The sequence below is a fragment of the Crassostrea angulata genome, chromosome 4 (genome assembly GCF_025612915.1).
Source record: "Crassostrea angulata isolate pt1a10 chromosome 4, ASM2561291v2, whole genome shotgun sequence".
Taxonomy (NCBI): domain Eukaryota; kingdom Metazoa; phylum Mollusca; class Bivalvia; order Ostreida; family Ostreidae; genus Magallana; species Magallana angulata.
The window spans coordinates 1836-25859 of record NC_069114.1 but is presented as its reverse complement, the minus strand read 5'-3'; the positions used below and the strand labels follow the sequence as shown (position 1 = coordinate 25859).

General features: G+C 31.8%; 1 protein-coding gene across 1 annotated transcript; it reads left to right on the top strand.

Moving 5' to 3' along the window:
* Positions 1–1673: 1673 nt before the first annotated feature.
* On the top strand, positions 1674–23047 carry LOC128179540 (uncharacterized). The gene is made up of 32 exons (XM_052846979.1): positions 1674–2032; positions 2667–2735; positions 2905–2956; positions 3065–3132; positions 4955–5035; positions 5139–5212; positions 5313–5450; positions 6438–6573; positions 6681–6769; positions 6853–6965; positions 7051–7121; positions 8508–8594; positions 8783–9021; positions 9837–9937; positions 10057–10175; positions 10266–10476; positions 11332–11702; positions 12344–12412; positions 13234–13285; positions 13374–13441; positions 16522–16602; positions 16708–16781; positions 16870–17007; positions 17850–17985; positions 19077–19165; positions 19252–19364; positions 19457–19527; positions 21124–21210; positions 21362–21600; positions 22393–22493; positions 22577–22695; positions 22784–23047. The coding sequence occupies exons 1-32, from the start codon at positions 1706–1708 to the stop codon at positions 22994–22996; spliced, it is 3996 nt and encodes a 1331-aa protein (XP_052702939.1). The 5' UTR covers positions 1674–1705; the 3' UTR covers positions 22997–23047.
* The last annotated feature ends 977 nt before the right edge of the window (positions 23048–24024 follow it).

Below are 24024 nucleotides of genomic sequence, written 5' to 3'. Positions count from 1 at the left end.
TTACCTGATATTTGTGTGAAAAAGTCTAAAACCCTAAGAATGCCATCATATGATTGTGGTGTACCATCCATTATAATTGATGTGTCGTCTGCATATTGAGATATTTTGTATTCTTCTCCATCAATATTTATACCTTTGATGTCTTTTTCATTTCTTATTAATGTTCCTTAAATCTCAGCATGAAAAGAAAGAGATATGGAGATATTGGGTCACCTTGTCTACAGCCCTTTTCTGGATAAAGGTATTCTGAAATTATTCCATTTTGAATTACACAAGCCTTTATACCGTTATAGAATGTTTTTATCCATTTTTGGAAGGAGGGTCCAAAATTTAAAAAGTCTAGTTTTTTTTTTTTTTATAAAACTCAATGAGATGTTGTCAAAAGCCTTTTTAAAATCAATTAACATTACAAGGCCGGGTATATTGTATTGCTCTGTATTCTACATAAGGTCATATATAAGTCTCATATTTTCCACAATAAATCTTCCCTTCAAAAATCTAGTCTGATCATTATTAATCAATTTATCTAGAACAGTTTTCATGCGCTCAGCTAAGTTTCCTGAAGCTAGCTTGTAAATAACATTTAGTAAACTAATGGAGCGCCAATTTTTCAGAAATTGTTCAGGGTTTCCAGATTTGGGAATGCATGTAATTACGCCTAGTTTATTCATTTCTGAAAAGTTTCCTATTTGAAAAAAGTGGTTTATTGCTCTTGTGATAAATGTTCCAAAGTCTCTCCAGAAGAATCTAAGAACTCACTTGTAAAACCATCAGGGCCAGGGGTGATATTTTAATGTTATATTATGGGATTCCAAAGCTATGCTATGACCTTTAAATGCTATGCGATGCTATAATGTATATTGTAAATGATACATGTATGCTTGAACTGACTGTACCATGATATCCTTTAACATGATATCCTATTACATGATATCCTGTTACGTGAGATCCTCTAACATGAGATCCTGTAACATGATATCCTGTAACATGATATCCTGCAACATGATATCCTATAACATGATGTTCTGTCACATGATATCCTGTCACATGATATCCTATAACAAGATAGCTCGTCTCATAATATACTTCAACATGATATCCAATAATATCCTGTCACAAGATATATCATGATATCCTATAACAAGATATCCTGCAACATGATATCTTGTCACTTGATATCATGTTCCATGGTAACACACATGCTCTGTATATTTACTAATTTAACAATGACACCATGGTGTGAATTATGTAAAAAAGATGATGAAAGTTTTCATATTTACGTCGAAGAAATACAGTAGGAAATCGGCCGATTGAACGATTTTTTTTATAATCATTGTGCTTCCTTTTATTTGGACAAAGCAAGCATTGTTTCATTATTCTCACAATACGATCGTCTCATCTAGTTGTAATGAGCATTAATAAGTGTACCAAACAGAAATAATTTGGTAATGCTCCATGATTTATACAAACTTATGCTTGCTAAAGTTAAAAATAGTTATACACTACATTCATCAAAATCTTTAAAGATATAAAGCTACCCAAATAATGCGTGAACTAGTGCTCTCGATAATATAAGTATGACCAGGCATGATTTATCATTTTTTATTTAAATGTGCATTTTTTTTTTATTCAAAGTTACAACACACTGTAGTTTTAGACATTACAAAGTAATCTCAGTCACAAGTCTGAAGGTTTACAAGCAGCAATGTCTGGTTTTGTGGTTTACGACTACATTGTGTTTTGTCTAACAATCCTTGTGTCTTTAGCTATTGGAGTTTACCATGCATACGCTGGTCAGAAAACGACCTCTGACTTTCTGGTCGGCGGCCGTCAGATGAAGGTACTTCCGGTGGCTGTTTCTTTGATGGTTTCCTTTGAATCTTCCATCATGATGCTAGGATTTCCAGCGGAAACCTATGTTTACGGGATGATGTTTTGGTTATCAACCATTGGTTTTCTTGTTTCATGCCTTCTCGCTACACGCATGGTTGTCCCCCTTGTCCATCCGCTGAAGATTACGAGCGTAAATGAGGTAGTGCTAAATAATAAAAGAGACTTAGTTTGCGACTTATTTTAAAGTAATAAACTAAGTAGAAAGGAAGTGTATTTTGTCTGTAATTTGTTAGTATTATAACCAAAAGCAATCTACGGTACTGAAACCTAGTTTGTAACCTTAACCTCAACTGCAATGTAACCACATAAACTTGATATTAAAGCAAACATTTAATTTTAAGTTTAAGATTACAATGTCTTTTTATTGAAAAGATATTGTTTTCCTTTTTGTAATATAATCATGAATTAATGTTAAGGATTGTTACACCTGCTTTGAAGTTAATAATTAGCTGATGAGGTAGTAAATTTTAAGTATTTAATCCACAAAATAAGTAAAAAGACTAATTTTCTGGCGTGAAATCTCTTTACCATTTTCAAATTTTCGTTTGCAAACATTGCATATGCTATGTGATATGATCATAATAAGTAAGACGTAAGATGGTTTAAAAAACCAGTTTGTGGCTAAACTATGATATAATAGAAGGTATATATCATTGCTGTTGTATCGTAAAAATCTTTATGGAAGATGATTTCAAATTTCAGCCCATATGCAGAGTAATCATGAGAAATATTTAGATATGTCATACCCAAATTATAAATGATTTTTTTTCCAGTACTACGAATTACGATATAACAGCCGTTACGTCAGACTGTTGAACTTAGCAATCGGTTGTATAAACTACGTAAGTTATCAATTACTTATTATCATTTAAAAAAAACTTTCATGCAACGCTAGTTATTAATTGTAGATATGTTGCCCAATATTAAACAAAACATAATAATTACAAAAATTAGACATTGTAATTGAGAGGCTTTAATTATTTGTAATGTTTTCCGTGTGGTGTCCTATAGATTCTCTACATGGGGATTGTTTTGTTCGGTCCAGGAATCGCATTAGAGTCAGGTGAGGCCAACCTGACTAATTACTCACAAATTTTGTTTAATCTATTTTTGTTTTAGTTCCTTACATCATTTGACTTTAAAGCATAAACGTGTCTTTGGTCCTTTTTAGTCACCAACTTTCCTATGTGGACGTCTGTATTAGTGGTAGCTGTCGCCGCGGTAATTTACACGTCAATAGTAAGTGCTAGCTAGATATTAATTTTAGTATAACATTCTGTTGTGAGAATGAGGTGCTATAAATGAGATTATTTTATAATGAACCACATGTCGATCAAAATTATTTTGTATCGTGATCTACACGCTTACCTCACTTGACATATGTCATTAGCATGACAGAACTATCTGCAGTACAGTAGCTCCACCGGAAAATTATGCTTTAAAAGTTCAATTCCTCGAATACAAAAAAAAAAAACAACAACCCTGAATCTAATGCGCATGAAAATGTGCATTTGTTTTAGATTGATTAACCTAATTTTTAACACGTGCGCATCTAAAACATCTTTAAAAAATTCACAACTAATGACATTGCTTTACTTTTATACGTCGTTTACGTTTTTTTTAACAGGCTTCCTTACATGTACCTTGGAACATTAAGTATGTTTATTTCACACATAAATCCAAGTTGCCTTATTAACAAGTAAACAAACCACAGGGCCTCACCTTTCGGGACTGAGGATACTGTTGAATTGTTCAGAACATTCAATAATTTTAGATTTTAGAGTTTTACAATTGAATATTTGTACATAAAATGTAAAAGAATAGTAAATCAGTCAAAAAGCTAGTGCCGTGAGTTGCAAGAATTTGTTTTTTGCAGACTATGACTTGTGTATGTTTCTAGTCATATCAGCCTGAATGTTTCATCAGTGAAATACATGTAAATAGAAAGTGTTAGTATTTGTAACTTTATATAAACTGTACAAAATAACATATAAGAGTGCTACAGCAATATACACGTTTATAATAGGCTAGGCTCTGTAGCATGTGCACGAGTAAAAACAATAAATGCTGCAAAAATGACAGTGCTGAACTGTCCAAAAGTAATTGTTGCTGAAAAAGTGACTTGTCCATATCCAATGTTGCTAAGTAGTCATTGTTGCTGAGTTAGTGAAATGTCTGTAGTCATTGTTGCCGAGATATGGACATGTCCATAGTAATTATTACTGAGTTAGTGACATGTACATAGCCATTGTTGCTAAGTTAGAGACGACAAGTCGATTGTCTTTGTTATTGAGATAGAAACATTTCCATTGTCATTGTCGCTGAGTAAATGAAAACTGTCCATTGTCATTGGTGCTGAGTAAGTGACATGCCTTTAGTCATTGTTGCTGAGCTAGGAACTCGCCAATTAAGAAACATGTTCGTAGCCATTGTTATTGAGTTAAGACATGTACATTGTTGTTAAGTTAGTGACAAATACATTGTCATAAGTGCTAAGTTAGGAACATGTCCATTGTCCATTGTCATTTTTGCTGTGTTAGTGTCATGTCAATAGTCATTTTTGCTGTGTTAGTGTCATGTCAATAGTCATTTTTGCTGAGTAAGTGACAAGTCCATAGTTATTTTCTGAATAAGTTACAGGTCCATAGTCATTGACATGTGTTGTCGCAGTACATATGCCTACCAAATCAGTAGCATCTGTTGCTATAGGGATGAACACGTTATTGGTCAATAACCTTTATTTTTTCAATTATTATGGCCAACTATGATATGAAGATTAGGCTATAGAGATGTGATAACTCTACATGCTACCACATCACACATCAAAGTTGTTATCTCGGTTATATACACGTCTATAGACAGTTTTTGTTGTTGCACATCTGATTTACACGTCATCCCTTATTGATTGATTTAAATATTCTAGGGTTATTAAAACAGTATAAGGCTAATATTTGTGTTGCTGTCGCAACGCTCAAGATAGCCTTTTGGGCATTATTTGTTTGCTTAAAACAGATTCGATTGTACAAAATGTATAAATAAAAAAGAATGTTTATCATTTTAGGGAGGAATCAAAGCCGTGATATGGACTGATGTATTCCAGAGTGTTGTGATGTTTATGGGTATTTTTGCAATTTTAATCAAGGTAAATTATTTTAAAGAATAAAAGGAAAATACGTCAGTTTGGAACTTAAATGGTCACTTCAACTTTCAGTACTATTTAATAGTAAAATGCTATTTTTTTAAAGGGTACCATGGTTGCTGGGGGCATATCAAAAGTTGTAGAAATCAATAAAGATTCAGGAAGACTGGACATGTTTGAGTACGTATAATTATAGAGGTATATGTGTTCGAGACACACATGCATTCACGAATGTGTCTGATAACAATCTATTCGCTAACATCTGTGAACATTTCTTTAGCTTTGACCCGGACCCTACTATACGCCACACGTTCTGGAGTTTGGTGGTCGGTGGCTGTATTCGAATGGTTGGTCTGAATATCGGTCAAACTACGATACAGAGAATTGTATCTACCCCTACTCAGCGAGACGCCATCAGGTCAGTCGTCCTTGTGAAGATATGTTTCATTTAAAGCTTTGCATTTAAGCCTCGCTGGATTATTAAAATCGTTTAGTTTACATCGGCATGAAACACGTGGACGTTTAATATTAGAATTCTAAAAATATGATAATCAAAAACTAGCATAACAAAATAGCCCTTATTTAGATTTATATGCGTAAGATATTTAATGATTAAATAATAAAAATAACTCTATTCAGTTTAATTTTTTCTCTGCAAAAATATCTATGACAGCCTGGATACTGCTTAACTTATGTACAGACGGGAATTTTTCAACCTAAAATTCAACGACAAATTAATATACATGTATATTTTGATATGACATTTTTAAATACATATTTAAAATAGTTATGTTGCCTTTCAAAAACTGTTACATTACTCTTGCGTGCAATTTTTCTGTTGATTAATTATTTGTTTGTTTGCAATTGTTAATTTGTTAGGTTTAGTTCAAAATTAAAAAGTCAAACTTAAACAACTTCACAAAAAACCCGAAAGCGATATAACAATGTTTCTGATTCCTTTATTTCAACTCAAAGTAACTTTAATTGTTTAATCAATCAGAACATATTCAGTGAAAAAAGAGAGATATTTTTTCAAGAATGAGCGTGTTGCAACAGCAAATGTCAGTCTTTACCAGTGTTAAAACTAATTCTGAGTTATAGAAAAATAAATAACATGTACTATTGTCTGTATTGTATTGTATGACTAACATTGTCTTCTTGAGCAAAACACCAGGACATTTGCAACTCCGTGACCCGAAAAGCCTGGCGTGTTATGTCGTTCTCTGCCTTTGGACAACAAAACACTTTATTGCTTTCTGGTCACTTCGAGACAAATATTGTGGTATGTTGCTCTCGAAGCCATGTTATAATATGTATTTTATAACATAATGTAAAATACTGGAAGTTGTTAACAAAACATATAAAGGGGCGGGAAGACTAAACGCTTATAAGTTTAAATTGACAGGGTGCTGTATTTAGCCGGGCCTGCTTTCTTTATTACCCTGACGTTGGCTACTCTGGAGGGAGCGGTGGCCTATGGCTATTTTACTACTCTAGGATGTGACCCGCTTAAGTCTAAACAAATATCCAACCCAAACCAGGTAATGCTATACGCACTATCTTTGCATCGTAGTTTTGATTGTATTACTAAATAATTTCATATATAATCTGAACAACAATAATGTAATCTTACACCACTTCTTCCTAGATTGTTCCGTTCATGGTTCTACAGATTTTTAAGGACCTTCCTGGAATGTCCGGCCTTTTTATTGCGTCTCTGTTTTGTGCATCACTAAGGTCTTATAATTTAACGTTTTCTATTTCATGTATCACAACTAGTGTTTAAATAGGATTGTTTAAACACGTTTTATTTTATATAGCACTCTTTCGTCAGGACTCAGCAGTTTGTCTGCACTAGCCATCGAAGATGTGGTGAAACCAAACTTCAAGTCATTGTCAGAAAGAACGATCACATTGATAGCGAAGATCTCCGGTAGCTTTTATAACTTCTTTTCTTGCTATAACAAATTACAAGAAAGTCAACAGTTATATTGATCATTTAAACATTTTGATTTTAGTCGTGTTTATCGGAGCTTTATGTGTTGCTGTGTCCTTTCTGATAGCGAAGATCAAAGGTCCTATGTCACAGGTATCCGATTCCTTGTTAGTTAGATATAGTAATCATTGCAATGTTTCACATGCTACAAAATTCAGTTTCTGTTTCCTATCACCCGCTCTTTTAATTAGGTATTACGTATTGTTTTCATTTGAAAAGGTGCAATTTTATACGCTTTCTGATGTCAATCTGTCTTAGTGAAAGGATTGGTTTAATGATTTTTTCATTAAGAAGTAGTGTTTAAAAAATCACCATACTAAACTATAAACCGAGTCCCTGATGGACAGGAGGAGTTAAAGTTAGCATAATTGTCATGTTACTCTGTTGTGCTAGCTTTATTACTTACATTTATGTAGCTATCTAAAAACTATCAAAATGCAGGGAACCCTTAATGATCACTCAATCACATCAGCCCTCAAATATGTACATTAGTTTCTATTCTCTCAGCATTAAAATGAATAAACTTAAGAAGACCCTCATACTTTTTTCTTTAATTTTGCATTCAATCTTCATTTATGGTATTATATATCAAGGCGAGCTCGAAAAAAACCCCATTATTATCACAACAAAATATTTCAAACGCAGCACCTATTTGATATAATACAATACTGCTTCTATTTCAAAAAGGTATCTAAATATTTGACTTTTATTCTTTTATATATTTTTTGACTTAGAATGTCTTTAACAAATTGGAATCCAGTACATTTTTTTTAATTTTAATATAATTAAATCAAATATCAATAGATTAATTCTATGTACGACTTGACATTTGTATCAAATAATAACATTTATTACTTCTAGATGCTTCTTTTTATCATTCTCGTTCTTTCCTTAAAATATGATGAGCAGATTGCGCTTGTTACTGGAAGTCAGTAAAATGAAGCTTTCGATTTCAAAGTTAGAAAAAAATATGTTGTAAGTAGGGGCTTCTAATTAAAAATATACGACAACAAGTTTTTCCAACTGTTCATCACTTTGACAGAAACAAGGTATCAATGAAGAAATGTATCAAAATCTTGCATTTACGAGAGTACTACTGTATATGCTAATGTGCATGCTTTGTTAATACTGTAGAAGCACATTTTTTCGTTGGGTCATCATTTCGTTGTTTTTAAACCATAAAAATTGGCATTTAATTTCGTCATATTGTAATCTATCTGTAATCATAAATACTTGGGTTGAAAACTCGTCATGGATTTAATTTCGTTGATTTGTAGTAACAACGAAATTAATGAAATGAAATTCCCGACGAATATATTTGCTTCTACAGTATACTTTAACAGCGACGCTCTCATGAATATCAGGCTTTAAAGGGTAGTTTGATGAAAAGATACTACAGACAGCATACGTCAACCATCTTCTTTTACATGTGCACACGACTTTTATCTTTTTCAAAGTAGTGACTTTTTGTGTTTTCAGATTTCATCTAGTGTTTTAGCTGCTTTTGGTGGACCCGCTTCTGGTCTATTTCTGTTCTCGGTATTCTGTCCATGGGGAAACGCAAAGGTCTGTAGATTATCATCTAGCAATTTAATAGTATAACTCAGGTTATTTTATAAATTTTGTCATTGATTTCTTATTCTTTGAAGATTAAGAGAAAAGTAAGAAAACAGTGAGCCCAATTTATAAGACAGAGGGCAATATATAATTGAGAAAGAAAACATATAAATAAAACAAATTAAATACAATTTAAGGGGGCCATTATCGGGACATTGTTGACAGCTGTGGTGGGTATGTGGATATCGACAGGGCAAAACTTTTCAACAACCCTTAAACGAGCACCGGGACTTCCTCCAGGACCCATAGATAGATGTATTGATGTGCTCCCAAACAAACTATCCAATATGACAGAGCAGACAACGCCCTGGACAGACTACTACCACAGTACTGTAGAATCATCCACGGAGTACGAAACAAAATCTTTGCTTAAACCGTAAGTTCCCTTAATATTATCATATTACCATAAAATGTGTATAGAAATTTACACCTATTCTCTATAATATAAATCACTTTCATTTGAGAAGGATAAAGGTCTATAATTGATACTAGGCCTTTTCATTACAGACTTCCTTACAATTCAACATTCATTATCAATGTTTTCCCAATCTAGCAGTATATTGTAAATTATAATAGATAATCTAAAATAGACAAAGAATCGGTGAATGGAAGTCGTATTTTTAAACGTATAAAAATAAATGGATTAATATTTTCCCAATTTTTCACATTTTTGCATTTTTTTTTCCAATATTTAAAACGATTATGAATAATAATTAAAAAATAAACACCAATCTCTTATTCTGCTGATAATATAACTGAACAAAGCCATGTATTAGTTCCCAGAAATATGATATCTTGTTTTGGATTTCATTCTTCTCCTCTAATTATCCCGGGTATAAAATAGCACTTTACAATAAATATTTTCAGAATAATATTGAATTAGCTGTATCATGTTTGTATCATCATCTGCACCCTAAATGTTGATTTTCTTTGTTCACTACCGGTCAACCTTCGGTCGCCATTGGTTATTTTCTCACATATTCATGGTAGAATTTTAAAACAGATATGTATCACCAAAATGAAATGGTATTTCTGCGTTCACAAAATATACTCAAACTGCCAACATTGTTTTACCTTCTCAAACTCTTACAATACATTTTTAATGAGATATCAAATACAAGTATTGTTTGCATATGTTTCTGTTTTCTTAACTGAGAAAATGTTCAATATTATGTTTGTGTCATTATCTAGAAAAGGCTTGGATCGATTTTATTCTCTCTCCTACCAGTGGCTGACTGGCTTTCTCATTATTGTTTCACTGATCCTATGTTCTGCAGCAAGCATCATCTCTGGTAGGTTGTTTTGGCCGCGATTCAGATGTCAAATGATAACGCACTGATGCTGAGTTATGTTCACAGGTTTTTTTTTGTTTTGTTTTGTTTTTTTTTTGTTTTGTTTTTGCTATCATTAGGTCGTCCTGATCCAGCTTCAGTTGACGTGCGATACATGCTGCCCTTCTTTGATCAATTTTTCCCTTTTTTACCAAAAAATATACGAAAGAGGCTTTATGGCGGGGTTCCGTTCGAAAAGGTTAGTTATTCAGTTACCGTATTCTAATCACGATTTTAACTACAACATTTTTGAATTATAACATTGCCGATTTTGTTGATTTGCTTTTAGAGAGAAGAAATGTTAGAGAAAATGAATGTATGGAATTATGAAAAAACTTATAACGACAATCACCTAGATAAACATCAAGCTGACGAAATAAATGAAGAAGTGGATGACAAAACAACCGAGTTATATCCATTGACTGGTTCAGCAGAAGAGTCTTCAAAGAGTCCGAGTGTGAATGTTGAAATGTCAAGTTCTGTTTTAGAGAATGGGACGAAATAAGAATTTTTATTTTGCCTACTATATCTTGTGTGATAGGCTTATAGGAATAAGGGTATTTACGCATCTTAATAAAACCATTTTATGTAAAATTAATACATACATAAATTAATCGATTATATTTTTGAGTAATCATGCCCATGTCTGCTTAATATGTTTATTTGTTGTAAGTAAACATGCTGTACATTAAGATTTAATGTTAATATTGCAGGCACTTGAGACCGGAACAATCAATCTTCAATAATGTTTTGAAAATAAAGAAAAAAATTGTTGCCGACATTTTCCTTGTTATTGTTTTGTTTATTGCTTTTGATAGACATGGTATTCTATGTTGCCTATTTGCTTTTTTAATTAAAAAAATCACACTTTCGCCACAAAATGAATATGCAAAAAAGAAACAAAATAAAAGCAAATCCAAAAAAAGAGAGGGAAACAGGAACTACCACCCCTTCCCCCCCAAAAAACAAACCCCCTGAGTTTGCATATGATGTAAATAAACAAATGACAATAACAAACTGTCAACCATCTCAAAAATCCAAGAAACGAAATACAAATTCAAATCAGAGCAACACGGACCTTAAAAAAGAAAGAGGTAGGATCAGGTGCCATGGAGGAGTGAGCATCCTATGCTGACCGCTCACACCCGCAGTGTGCTCTTTGTCGTAATGAGGGAAAAACGGAAAAACGGAAAACTTCGTAAATTGAATTCATTAACACCTTGGCCATACAAAAAATCTATCTACCTGTGAACTGCTCTTGTCAATTGGGTATGATCAGACACGATCAGTTAAACTAATTTGAATGAACATCCCCGTTTTTATGTAAAGTTGCAGGACGCTGTAGTTTTCACCAGTACTAAGTAATTTCAGTCACAAGTCTGAAGGTTTACAAGCAGCAATGTCTGGTTTTGTGGTTTACGACTACATTGTGTTTTGTCTAACAATTCTTGTGTCTCTAGCTATTGGAGTTTACTATGCATGCGCTGGTCAGAAAACGACCTCTGACTTTCTGGTCGGCGGCCGTCAGATGAAGGTACTTCCAGTTGCAGTATCGTTGATGGTTTCCTTCGAATCTTCTATTATGATGCTAGGATTTCCAGCGGAAACCTATGTTTACGGGATGATGTTTTGGTTATCAAACATTGGGTTTCTTGTTTCATGCCTTCTTGCTACACGCATGGTTGTTCCCCTCGTTCATCCATTGAAGATCACGAGCATTAATGAGGTAGTATTAAGTAATATAACAATTTTAAAATTGATATTCAAAACAGTTATTTTGATTTTATTGATCGAATGTGGGCTTTAACGTTCTGCGGTACTTTTTTTTATATCATGTATATCAAAATGCTGATGACAGAACATTATATAAAAAGGTATATATGTAGATAATGTTTTTGTATTGAAAGGAAGCTGGAGAATCAACAAATTACCATTAAATCTACTTTTGATTTTTAGATTATACTTTGTTAGCAATAAACATTTCTTAATAAACAATAATATCAGATAAACAACCTAGAAAATAAGAACTTTTTTTATTCTTATTCAGAGCTCTCCTTGTCAAGAAGATTAGTGGCCTTAACCATTAAGCCTTCTGGATAGCGATATCTTAAAAAGAAATAATACTAATAAAAAAAATCAGTCCGTAGTTTTACTGCAGTGTAACTTGATAAATTCTATATACCAATTTAATTTTCAAATTAACATTTTTGTGATTGACAATAATGTTGATAAATGCACTACTGAGCTTGTTCATTTTCTTTTACTGTGACATATTAGCATTCTGTTTTGATATGAGTGTTTTAATACTAAATGAAATTGCAGTACTCATATATGAATGTCAAGTTCAAATGAACTATTCAATTTCAGTATTATGAGTTGCGATACAAAAGCCGCTACGTAAGATTGCTGAACTTAACCATCGGTTGTATAAATTACGTAAGTCTTCAACTACTTATGACAATTCCAGTAATGAATAACATTTAAATGAATATGAGCTGCAGTTATCAAAGCAGAAAATTTTGTCGTGAAATTGTAGTTTTTTTATTGGAAAAGCAGATCTTGTGGCTTGTAAACTTTTGCTAGTTTTATGTTTATATGTAAAACAAAAAATTATTTTGAGGCTCTGAATAAAACAAATTTCAACAATGTCGTCTTTGTTCAGATATTAGTTTATCACATGAAATAGCTCTGCCATTCAACTCCAAGGTGACTGAGATGTAAATATAATTTGACTGAAGACATAATTATTCTTCAGTCTCCATTTGATTCAGCTAACTACAGTTGAGTGAATAGCATAAGTTCATCCTCTACATATTAGTAGTTACATTTTTTAAAGATATATATGAATCTTATACATCAATGAATATAAGTTTCATGCAGAAATAGCATGTAAGCAGGTTCTTAAAGCAAAGTGCAATACTTAAAGATAAGCCTTTTCTTTATTTAGGTTTCAAACGACTTTAATTGGCATTTAAAGTACATATTACTACGATTTTAATTTCCCTTCAGGGTTAAGGTTATTTATTAATATCAAAGCATTCTTTTTAACCTCCTCTTCAAGCATCGGGATTTTTAAAATAAAGTAAAACATTTTCTATGTTGTACAATAAAACTAATTATCGTTTGACATGTCAACAACTTTACTCCTCATATATTTACATGTCATTATTATTACGTAACCCAATGACAAATAGCAGACGGCCAAATAGAAATAAATTTCTACAGAAATTGTTATGTTTCCTGTGTCTTTTCAATAGATTTTCTACATGGGAATTGTTCTGTTCGGCCCAGGCATTGCATTGGAATCAGGTTAAGTGGATCTGATTTATTTTCATCATCATTTTTAACCTTTAATTGCACACATTAATTTTTTTTGAACTTTTTTTTTGAATTCTAGTCACCAACTTTCCAATGTGGACATCAACACTTGTAGTAGCTGTGGCTGCAGTGATTTACACGTCTATAGTAAGTGCTAGCTGATTTATATGGTTTATTCATGCCTATAATAACAGATGTTTTTATCAATCAAGACTCCAGTTGTCTCTGCATGGATGTATAAGTCAGTTATGAGTCCATCTGTTGCTGCAGTGATATACATGTCAATCAGTAAGGTCTTAGTCTTAGTTGTTTCTTTAATGATATAAGTAGGAATCATCGCCAAACTTTACATTGAGTAAGTGTAAACTGTTGTTACAGTGATGCAACACACAACAATGAGTGGCAATTCGTGCCGCATCACTGATTTAAAATTAATCATCTGCAATAAGTACAATGCAGTAAGTGTATATGATACTACCTTCATAACCACGGCAAGGTACATTGTATGTATAACAATTATATGTCGTAATGTACACGTACATAGTCAATTGTAACTATAAAATTTTGCTATTTATTTGCTTTTAATTGAACTTGAAAAAGATAAAAGTAAATGCTCCTCTGATTTATGCTTAGCGAGTCCTTTGATTTGTCATTGAGGAGATATGTATTGATGATTTTTGGATAAAAAAATAATTTCAGTATCATATTGGCTCTACCGTTTTCAAATCTAATTTCAAATTTAGATTATAACTAAATACTACTCACATTATATATTTTGTATATACAGTTGCTGAATATAGAACTCGTCGTTCATTATAACTTGCACCAATTTACTGTACTCACCAAGTGGTGTTAAATATTTCTATAACCAAACATCTTACAGTGCCCAAACTTCATTCATTACCTAAAATAAACAAAAAAAAAAGATCCAGTGTTTTAGTTTTTTACTTGCCTCGTTTATTGCGTCCGGATAGTATGCACGGCCCAAAAATAATCTATTTAAGTCTACATTACAAACGGCATCAAAATACCTAACTAATGATGTTAAAAAATTGTGCGAGAAGCTTTGATTTCTTTATTGATGACATTTCATGAATTTATCATTTTAGATTCATATGAAAATATTTATTTTTGCCTCTGTGAAATTTTTTGGGAAAAAATATGAAAGTTGTTAACAGAATATCGAAACCTTTACCATATATTGATGGCAGTCTTTTTTTACGGATAGGTATGTGTATTAATAAAAAAAATATCTAAAAATGTGATTAAATGGGTAAGCTGAGACAAACTTTAAAATATATTAAAAAATAGCTCAAGTTGACTTATATGTGATATTTATTTATTTGTGTTATATCCGTGTGTTTTATTGAAACAACAACACTATTAAAAAACTTAAACATTCATTTAATATAGACTATGATAATTGGGTTAACGTTTTGCCATCGTGAAAAGTAGATCTAGACAGGTTTATCGATGTCAAACATCCACATTAAAACCTTGTTAAACACCTAGAAATCAGTATATGTTTTTATAATAACTAGTAAAAATTGGTTGTAATTATATATACAATATTGATCAATTTTATTTCGATTGGTTGCGATTTATAATTTCCGTTGTAGAAATGAATACATGATTTGCTTTTCTCCACATATAAGATAGCTCTACATTTAGCATTTAAAGTCGCATGTACTGGAGCGTTGCAATTGTTTATTTTTTCTTTATTTTTGATTTGCTATTATCATTTGAAAATCAATTGTATTAGTTACCTTATTTATAAAGCTATCCCTTGTTCGTAAGCGGGCTGTACAGATCGACCCTTCGGAAATAAAAGAGGTGTTCTTGCAATGTTATGTAACATCTCTTTGGCAACTGTAAATTCCAGACGTTGCTTCATTGTAACTTATTTCAGAAATACTGATGTGCAATTACAATTTCAGTGACATTTTGTAACAGGAAAGTAGACGCTATATTTCGTGAAGATTACTTTACAACTACATGCATTTACAAATAAAACGAAACATCTACTAAATTAATGATTTGTCCGATAGTCGTTATCATCATATGGTTATAAATTTCATGAACATGTACTTGTAAGTAGCTGTTGAATGAGCAGTGCGCATATCAATGGTTTGAGAGATATTCATTATATTGTAATATTTCTAAATTGATTAAGGAATTGTTGGTACCTTTGTGCAAAGTTGGAAGTCCTTATAATTTTCCTTGTAAACATTTTATTATTCACTTGTTTCTTTCATGTTTTTTTTAATTAAACGTAAAAGTTACATATATAGTTTAAAGTGTTATCGTTATTCTTAAAATCATTAGTTTGGCACTTCTTGTAATGAAAACGTCTAAGCAATCATCTCTTAACTAGTTACTGTTCTTACAAAAATCACATTATGTATAATCCGTCTTTAAAAACACGTTACAAGCCAATCTCTAATTTTTTCTTTTTTAGATGAATTACTCATTAAAATCAAATATTATGTGAGAAACACATAAAAGTAGTCATTGTATTGATAAACTTATCAAAATGACATATTTTATTTTCATATATTTGTACTTGAAAGCCTAAAAATATAAATCATATGTTCATTTATTTTTCCAAATTTTTGAAGATGAAAACAAGATTTCACACAATCAACTTGACCTGAGGATAATGTTATTAATTGATATTTCTTCTAAAATTTTCTAAATAGATACGTTCTGTATGTTTAGAAAAAAAGTAGAAGTTTATTTTAAGAGGTAGCGCTGTGATAAGATTATCATTTTTAAAATATCGTGAAACGTATATGTATATTTATTTTATGAATGTACAAAGATTTATTTTGAAGCAAATAGTTCTTTTATAATAAGACATACTTAATATACAGATGATTATATATTAGCCACCTACCAATGCAATATAACTGAATCAATGTCAATGCAGTAATTATGTGCTCAATCAGTAATGATAATTACATATCTTCAATGCAGACTATACAGAATATTTAGTGATGACGTCACTCGAGTAGAAACCTATGTTGACTCTCTTCATTTAAAGTAATTATTTTTGAATAATAAAAAAACTGATATTAAGATATGCTTCTGTTAATATAAAATGATTTGATGATAATATATATATCAGACTTGTGTGCTCAAAACTTTAGTATTTTTGCAACTAATTACCGTTTTTATATAATCGCTATGTATCAATATATGTGCAAGAAACATATTAATCGTTTTAGGGAGGAATAAAAGCAGTCATATGGACAGATGTGTTTCAAAGTGTTGTTATGTTTATGGGTATTTTTGCAATTCTAATAAAGGTAAGAAGTTTAAATAAAGTAAAAAAGTATTTATACATATATAAATCTCTGTTACAAAGATTCAAATATCACCTTGTAAGTGTATGCTGCTTTGATTTTAATAAGGGTACAATGGTTGCCGGGGGCGTGTCAAAAGTTGTTGAAATTAATCAAAATACTGGAAGATTGGACATGTTTGAGTAAGTATTACAATACGCTGTATATGTACAAAACACTTGTCTCTACGACTGTTTATACTGATAGTCTCCCTAAAAACCTATTTTAAAGCTTTAATCCGGACCCTACTGTACGGCACACGTTTTGGAGTTTGGTGGTAGGTGGCTGTCTTCGGATGGTTGGACTTAATATAGGGCAAACTACGATACAGAGAATAGTCTCTACCCCGACCCAAAAAGACGCTAACAGGTTTGATTTTCTTATCAGCGTGTTTTATTAGAAGCACTAGTTAAGTCTAGCTTCGAAATGCATATAAACAAATAAACGTTAATGTTATAATAAAATCGAAATAGAAATCCAAACATTTAATAGCACAGTTAAGGCTGTCAATGAATTCCTTCAGACAAAACATACGGGAAATGTACATAATAACATTACATTATATTACAAACCTCGTAAGTAGTTATTATCAAAATTAACATAATCTTATCGTTTAAGTAAAAACAACAAATGCTATTACTTTCTTTCCGATGTCCGTCATAGCGTACACACTGAAAAACAAGCGAGAGGTCGATCGTTCTCGCTGTACAACAAAATATGACGTCATATGCTTCAAAATGACGCATAACGTTAAGTAATTGAATGCTAAAATGCATTTTTTTTAGCAAAAAAAAATATCGTAGATTAACGAAATATTATAAATGAATATTTTGTTCAACATTATTATTAGTGGAATGCTACCTATATAGTCTTACTTTCATTCTGTTATAAGTATGTGTCATATAATGAGGCAGCCTCAGTTTTGTATAAAATATTGCATATCTTAAAGTGGGTACCTAAATAAATCATTCACTTGCAAGGGCATACGCTTATCTGATCATGACAAACTTTTACATGTGAATTTCAAATATGCTATGTAAAACTTCTGGGATCCTTGGAAAATCTTACAAATTAAGTATGCGTTTATATCATACGTTCGTTAAACTTTCTTTCTAATTATTAAGTATTTGTTACTTTTATATAGATATATAATTGTATTTCTAGTATACGACTTTTAAAGTTATATGTGAAATTACAATATACATTTAAAGGGTGTTGTATTTAGCCGGGCCTGCTTTCTTTATTACCCTGACGTTGGCTACCCTTGAGGGAGCGGTTGCATATGGTTATTTTACCTCTCTTGGATGTGACCCACTAAAAGCTAAACAAATATCCAACCCAAACCAGGTATGGTTTTACAAATTGTAGAGAATATCGTACTTTATATTAGTATGAGGGCACGGGTTGTCTAAGGGAAATGGAACCTCTTACAAAACCTATTCACTGACAATAGGAAATCGTTTAGTTATCCTCCCTGCAGATATATGTTTTATCACAATATTGAACTGGATAGAATTTTAAGAATATATTTATATCAACAATTCTAATAAGGATATCCTTAATAATAAAGAAATTAAAAGTTTAATGCAAGTTATAATTGATTTATATAAACGTTTTGATAAAGCTATGTTCTTTTTAAATGCTTATTACGATGTTTTTTCTCTGTATTTTACATATAAAAGCGGGCACTAAATTGGATGCAAAGTCAATATCATATTAGAATCCATAATATCGCTTTAATGTTTTTTATGTTTTAGATTTGTTGTAGGTGTTGCGATTTTTATTTATCTTAATAAGTAACAATTTGAATGCATATATTTTCATCAATTAAATCAAAAATAGTTTTTTTAAAACCGTATATTTTTTTTTTACTTTCCCTGGATCCAAACTCGACAAAATATTTAAACCTTACTACCAGTCATTTGTCAAGCTAATATGTTGCTTATGTCAACACTTTAATTCATTCAACGAACTACTGTATTTAAAAGAAAAATATTTTAATTCATAACACTTTTATTTATAAAATTGGCGTTGTAATATATAGAATACTTTTTAGCCAAACTTTTCTACACGCAAAATATTTATTTGTCATGATTTTCTAATTATTTGATAAAAATTCAACACTTTTAATGAGTTTAATTTTGCTTACAAAATCACAACTGTTACCTGAAATGCTTATTTAGGTAGAAAAATTGGTATTAAATGCCACGTAGCTAAATAGTCCAGACAAAGCTTGATCGTGTGTCAATATATTGAAAATTATGATAAAATAGTATAAATGTGTCAAATTTTACGCTAATAACAATACTTTGCTACAGATGAATTAACAGTATGAAAGCTATAAATAAAGTTTACTTACTATCTAAACATCAAAGCTTTTATTTAGATTTGGTTACATATCATATTTAAGACAGTAATGTAAGTATTCATCTTTTCAGATTGTTCCGTTCATGGTTCTACAGATCTTTGAGGAGCTCCCGGGAATGTCCGGACTCTTTATTGCGTCCCTTTTCAGTGCATCGCTCAGGTCTTATGATAAAACATTTTTTTCATGTATCTAACCATGTTTGAATCAACGTTTGTATAAATAATTTGAATATATTTTTCTTGTAGTACCCTTTCATCTGGACTAAGCAGTTTGTCTGCATTAGCAATCGAAGATGTGGTCAAGCCAAATTTCAAGTCATTGTCAGAAAGAACTATAACATTGATAGCAAAAATATCTGGTAGTTAAATCCATTTCCTTATTCACATAAATGAAAATCGTGATCTTCAGCAATTATATTGATGACATTGCTAAACATTTTCTTTTTTCTAGTTGTGTTTATTGGAGCCTTGTGTGTCGCCGTGTCCTTTTTGATAGCAAAAATCAAAGGACCTATGTCCCAGGTAAATAAACAATGAGTCATTCACAAAAATACAATATGCAGTAATTTTAGGATTGTCTTAAGCTAAAAAAAAAATCTAATATGTCTATGTACTCTTCTTCTCTCATTCTCTCTGTTTTTCTCTCTCTCTCCCTTTCACAAGCAGGTTCTTAACCAAAGATGCATGTGCTCCCCGGAAGTTAAATGTGCAAGTGATTGTACTATACACTGGTCCATCGTTGCAACCCATTTGTCTGATTTGTTCATTTTCATCACTCAGTAAACCTATTACCCCACCAAATTAATTCTATGCAAATAATTGATACCAAACTATATTCATATATTAATGTATAGATGTCATCGCTTAACTTGGCTCTGAAATTCTTTTAAAAACTATGATTTGTTTTTAACTCTTTATTGACTTTTTGAGTTCGGGTAACCTACATATAGGGTGTTTATTAGGGTGTGTCGTTAATTACTAGTTTCTGGTATACATGGTATACACTGTCTGTAGCTGTGCAGTTTAGCCCATATTGTCCTCTTAGAGCAAGAGATATGCAGCTATGCATATGTATGTTTTGTTGCCTGTTCTTTTTCATACACTTACTACAAAAACCAGATTCCAACGGTCTTTTATCATAATCTCCGAATAATAAGTGGTAAGCAAGATCCACCAAAAAGAACGTTTGCGGTTTCGGCGCAGTATCTTAGCCACGCATGTGCATAGGACTTGTATGTATAGTGCTTAGTATATAGGATTTATAGACTTTCCATTTGATTGTACACAAGTCCCTCGCAGGTTAACTCAAAACGTAAGCTGGCACTCGATTGCATCGTGGTTTCCTGAGATCATATAGAAAAGGTTATTTTTATCTAATGACAACACACAATATCAAGTTACAAGACCTAACAAGCAACTTTGGGTAACTGGTCTAACATTTATGACTACTGAGACATATGCTTCATTTTTTATGTGTATAATTAATATTCATTTAGATGTACATTTCTTTTATTTTAATTGTTATGGTAATTGTTACTCTTTTTTTCTCAAAACTCTCAATGCTAACGGACTTAACAATTACAGTGTCCATAGTACCTTTTTTGAATTCCGCTCTAACACTAAGTGTTTGCCACTTAGGATTTCATTGGATTTTTTATATAGCATCGATATCATCGTCGATTGCATCTAATATACACTAAGAATATAGTTTTTGATATCAGATTGGGTATTGCTTTTAACGCTTACCTGGCCTTTTAAAACTTTTTATAAGCATTGACAGAAGATTTGAGATTAAGAATTCAAAATATAATCTTTAAAAGTCAATTTACTAAATGTTCCGAGCATTGGTTTTGTAAAACCCAAACAATCCATAGTTAATAGAATTTTAAAAATCCTTTCACCCAGTCTGTTTCAAAATTAGGTTTCTATTTTTAATTGTCATAGATTTTATGGTATGAAATAACGAGGAAACTGCAATACTACGAATTAAATCTGTCATTAATCTCTTTTGCCGTGTAGCATTATGATTCCATACAATTGTAAAACAATGATTTTAAGCAGATACTAGTTAACGACAATAAGAATACCTTTTCACTAGTAAACATTGAATGCTTTCAGATCACATTTAGTGTCCTTGCTGCCTTCGGAGGACCCGCGTCTGGCCTTTTCCTTTTCTCAGTATTTTGTCCTTGGGGTAACGCAAAGGTTTGTCGCACAAACTAGTAATTTAGATACAAAATGCAATATAGCATATTTTGTAAATGATAACTAATACAAAAAAGAAATAAAAACTATTAATTTGCATGGAACAGAATAAATGAAAATGAAAATCAAACTAAATAACTATTGTGCATAGGGCGCCATAATAGGGACATTGTTAACAGCAGTAGTTGGACTGTGGATAACGACCGGGCAAAACTTCTCGACCACTCTTAAACGAGCACCGGGACTTCCCCCAGGTCCCATAGAAAAATGCGTTGATGTATCCCAATACGAAATGACAAATACAACAATGCAGACAACGCCCTGGACAGACTATTACTACAGTACTGCAGAATCCACCACAGAATACGAAACAAAACGTGTGAAGAAACCGTAAGTTTCATATTCACATCGTCCATTGATATTATAGATGAAGCGATGAATTCGTTATCTGATTGAATTGCATAAATATCTCGTTAACCTATTTTATTATTGTTGATAAATTTTTCGTAAATCTTAAGCTTTACAGACAGACACTCTCATAAAAAAACAATAACATGCAGATAGCGTGCTTTACTAGTTTCAAGGCGGTACAACTACAATATTTAAATCTACACATTATAACATGCATTAGAAATATTAAAAGTTAACATATCAGTGTATGGACCAGTTAATAAGTAAATTAAATCCTGGAGAAGACTAAATGGCATATATTTTCTTTTATGTCACATTTCCAGATATTGTTCTCAATACGCAGTCCACTTAATGTAATGTTTTTATCTCTCGCGTAATTATACGTTTGAAAAAGGTTAATAAGGGCTAATTTTATATTCAGACAAGCTAAATATTTACTTACAAATACCTTTGCCTTTCTTAACCCCCCCCCCCCCCATATATTTTTGTTTCAATAGATTTTGTTTATCAAAGATGATGCTTTGTAATTGTTTTATCTATCTATTATATCTCTGACAAAGAATAGATAATGTTTAAACACATGACAATGCTTAGCATCTTTAGAATCCTGATTTCAATTTAAAACTATGAACTTTCAGGGGATTTTTGAATGATTTTATCAATTTATCTATTTTTGTTTTCATTGTAAACATAATGTTCTTTAGAACCTGTTTATGTCCAACGTAATTATATTATGGTCTTTTGTAACATACTAAGTTTATTTTTATTTAGGGAGGGTTTGGATCGGTTTTATTCTCTTTCTTATCAATGGCTGACTGGTTTTCTCATCGTTGTGTCACTGACACTATGTTCTGCAGCGAGCATCATTTCTGGTAAGTTGTTTGGGCTGTGATTCAGATCGCGAATGAGAACGCACTGGTTTTGAGTCATATTTAATATTTTATATTATGATTAGGTCGTCCTGATCCAGCTTCAGTTGACGTGCGATACATGCTGCCCTTCTTTGATCAGTTTTTCCCTTTTTTACCGAAAAAGTTACGGAAAAGGCTCTATTGTGGAGTACCCTTCGAAAAGGTAAGTTGGGTGTTTTGTGCTTTTTCTTGTTTGTGTTTTTTAGGCATCTCGCTTTTAAAACATTCTTTATGCTTTTTCCGTTTTTCAGAGAGAAGAAATGTTAGATAATATGAATGTGTGGAGTTTTGAAAAATCGTATAAAGACAAAACATATGATACAAAAAATGTTGATGAAAGAAAACAACAAGAAGATAAAGCAACAGAGTTGTCTCTCTTGACTGGTTCAACAGACGAGATCTCAAACAATCAGAATGTGTATGTTGAAATCTCAAGCTCTGCTCTAGAAAATGGGGGGAAATAAGATTTGTAATTGCCATCCAACATCTTTTAAATAAACATGTCTGAGAATTAGTACTTTAGTTTGTTAGTCCATACACATTATGTAACATAAAGTGATGAAGGATTGTTTTGTGTTCAAAGGTAATAAGTAATGTACAATAAGCGTTCTTCCAAAAGTGAAAGCATTGTCCATATGTTAAAGGGTTTAGTGTTGGCGACGCTGGAACTCATGATAAAGGTAACTTCTCAAATAAACATAAAAACAAAACATCCAGAATTGTTGTTTGTTGTTTTGTATTGTTAAAAATAGTTTGAATGAATTAGGAGTTTAAAAATACATGGTAGACTGTTGGATATTTTACTTGTTTTTTGGCAGCGATCATAACTGAAGTATCCTACCTTTTTGCTGATAGTCAATATTACACTCTTTTATCCCATGGTTATTTTAACAAGAAGCACATGGGGCCACATCGCTCGACTGAGCAACAATGACTTTAAATGGGCGAGCAAAAGATACTGTGACATATGGCCCCTCAGTAGAATAACAAAAATTAATATTGTAAGGTATTCGATTTTTACATTTCTTTAGCATACACGTAATCTTTGACATCGTACCTTTACGGAATACTATTTTTATTGAAAATAAGAAAACCCTAAGCGAGATATAAAACTAAAGATTTTGTAAGTGTACATTGATAAGTCAAATTCCAATTCCCTATATTTTCGTTCTACTCCCCTCTCCCCCACTTTATAAAGGGATCAAAATTTATGAGAGCATATACGTACACGCGGGCATGTTAAGGCTTCCCGATGGATTTTGCAGCGATGTGTAGAAAGTCACTTGTCGGTACTTCATACGATATGACGTCATAATTAACTTTGACATCACGATTTGCATTACTGTCGATAGTTCTCAGTGAATGTATCTTAACGATAAAAGTGAATTATATCAAATCCACTATAAAACCGCATGTTTCCTTAACATAGATGCTGCCGTTAATGCTAGACGTACAGAATTCATTCATATTAAAACCAGTATCAAATAATCGG

Coding starts and splice junctions, on each gene's coding strand:
- LOC128179540 (XM_052846979.1), top strand. CDS start 1,706: ATGTCTGGTTTTGTGGTTTACGACTACATTGTGTTTTGTCTAACAATC. Junction 5,451..6,437: donor ACTCAGCGAGACGCCATCAG/GTCAGTCGTCCT, acceptor TTAAATTGACAG/GGTGCTGTATTTAGCCGGGC. Junction 10,176..10,265: donor GCGGGGTTCCGTTCGAAAAG/GTTAGTTATTCA, acceptor ATTTGCTTTTAG/AGAGAAGAAATGTTAGAGAA.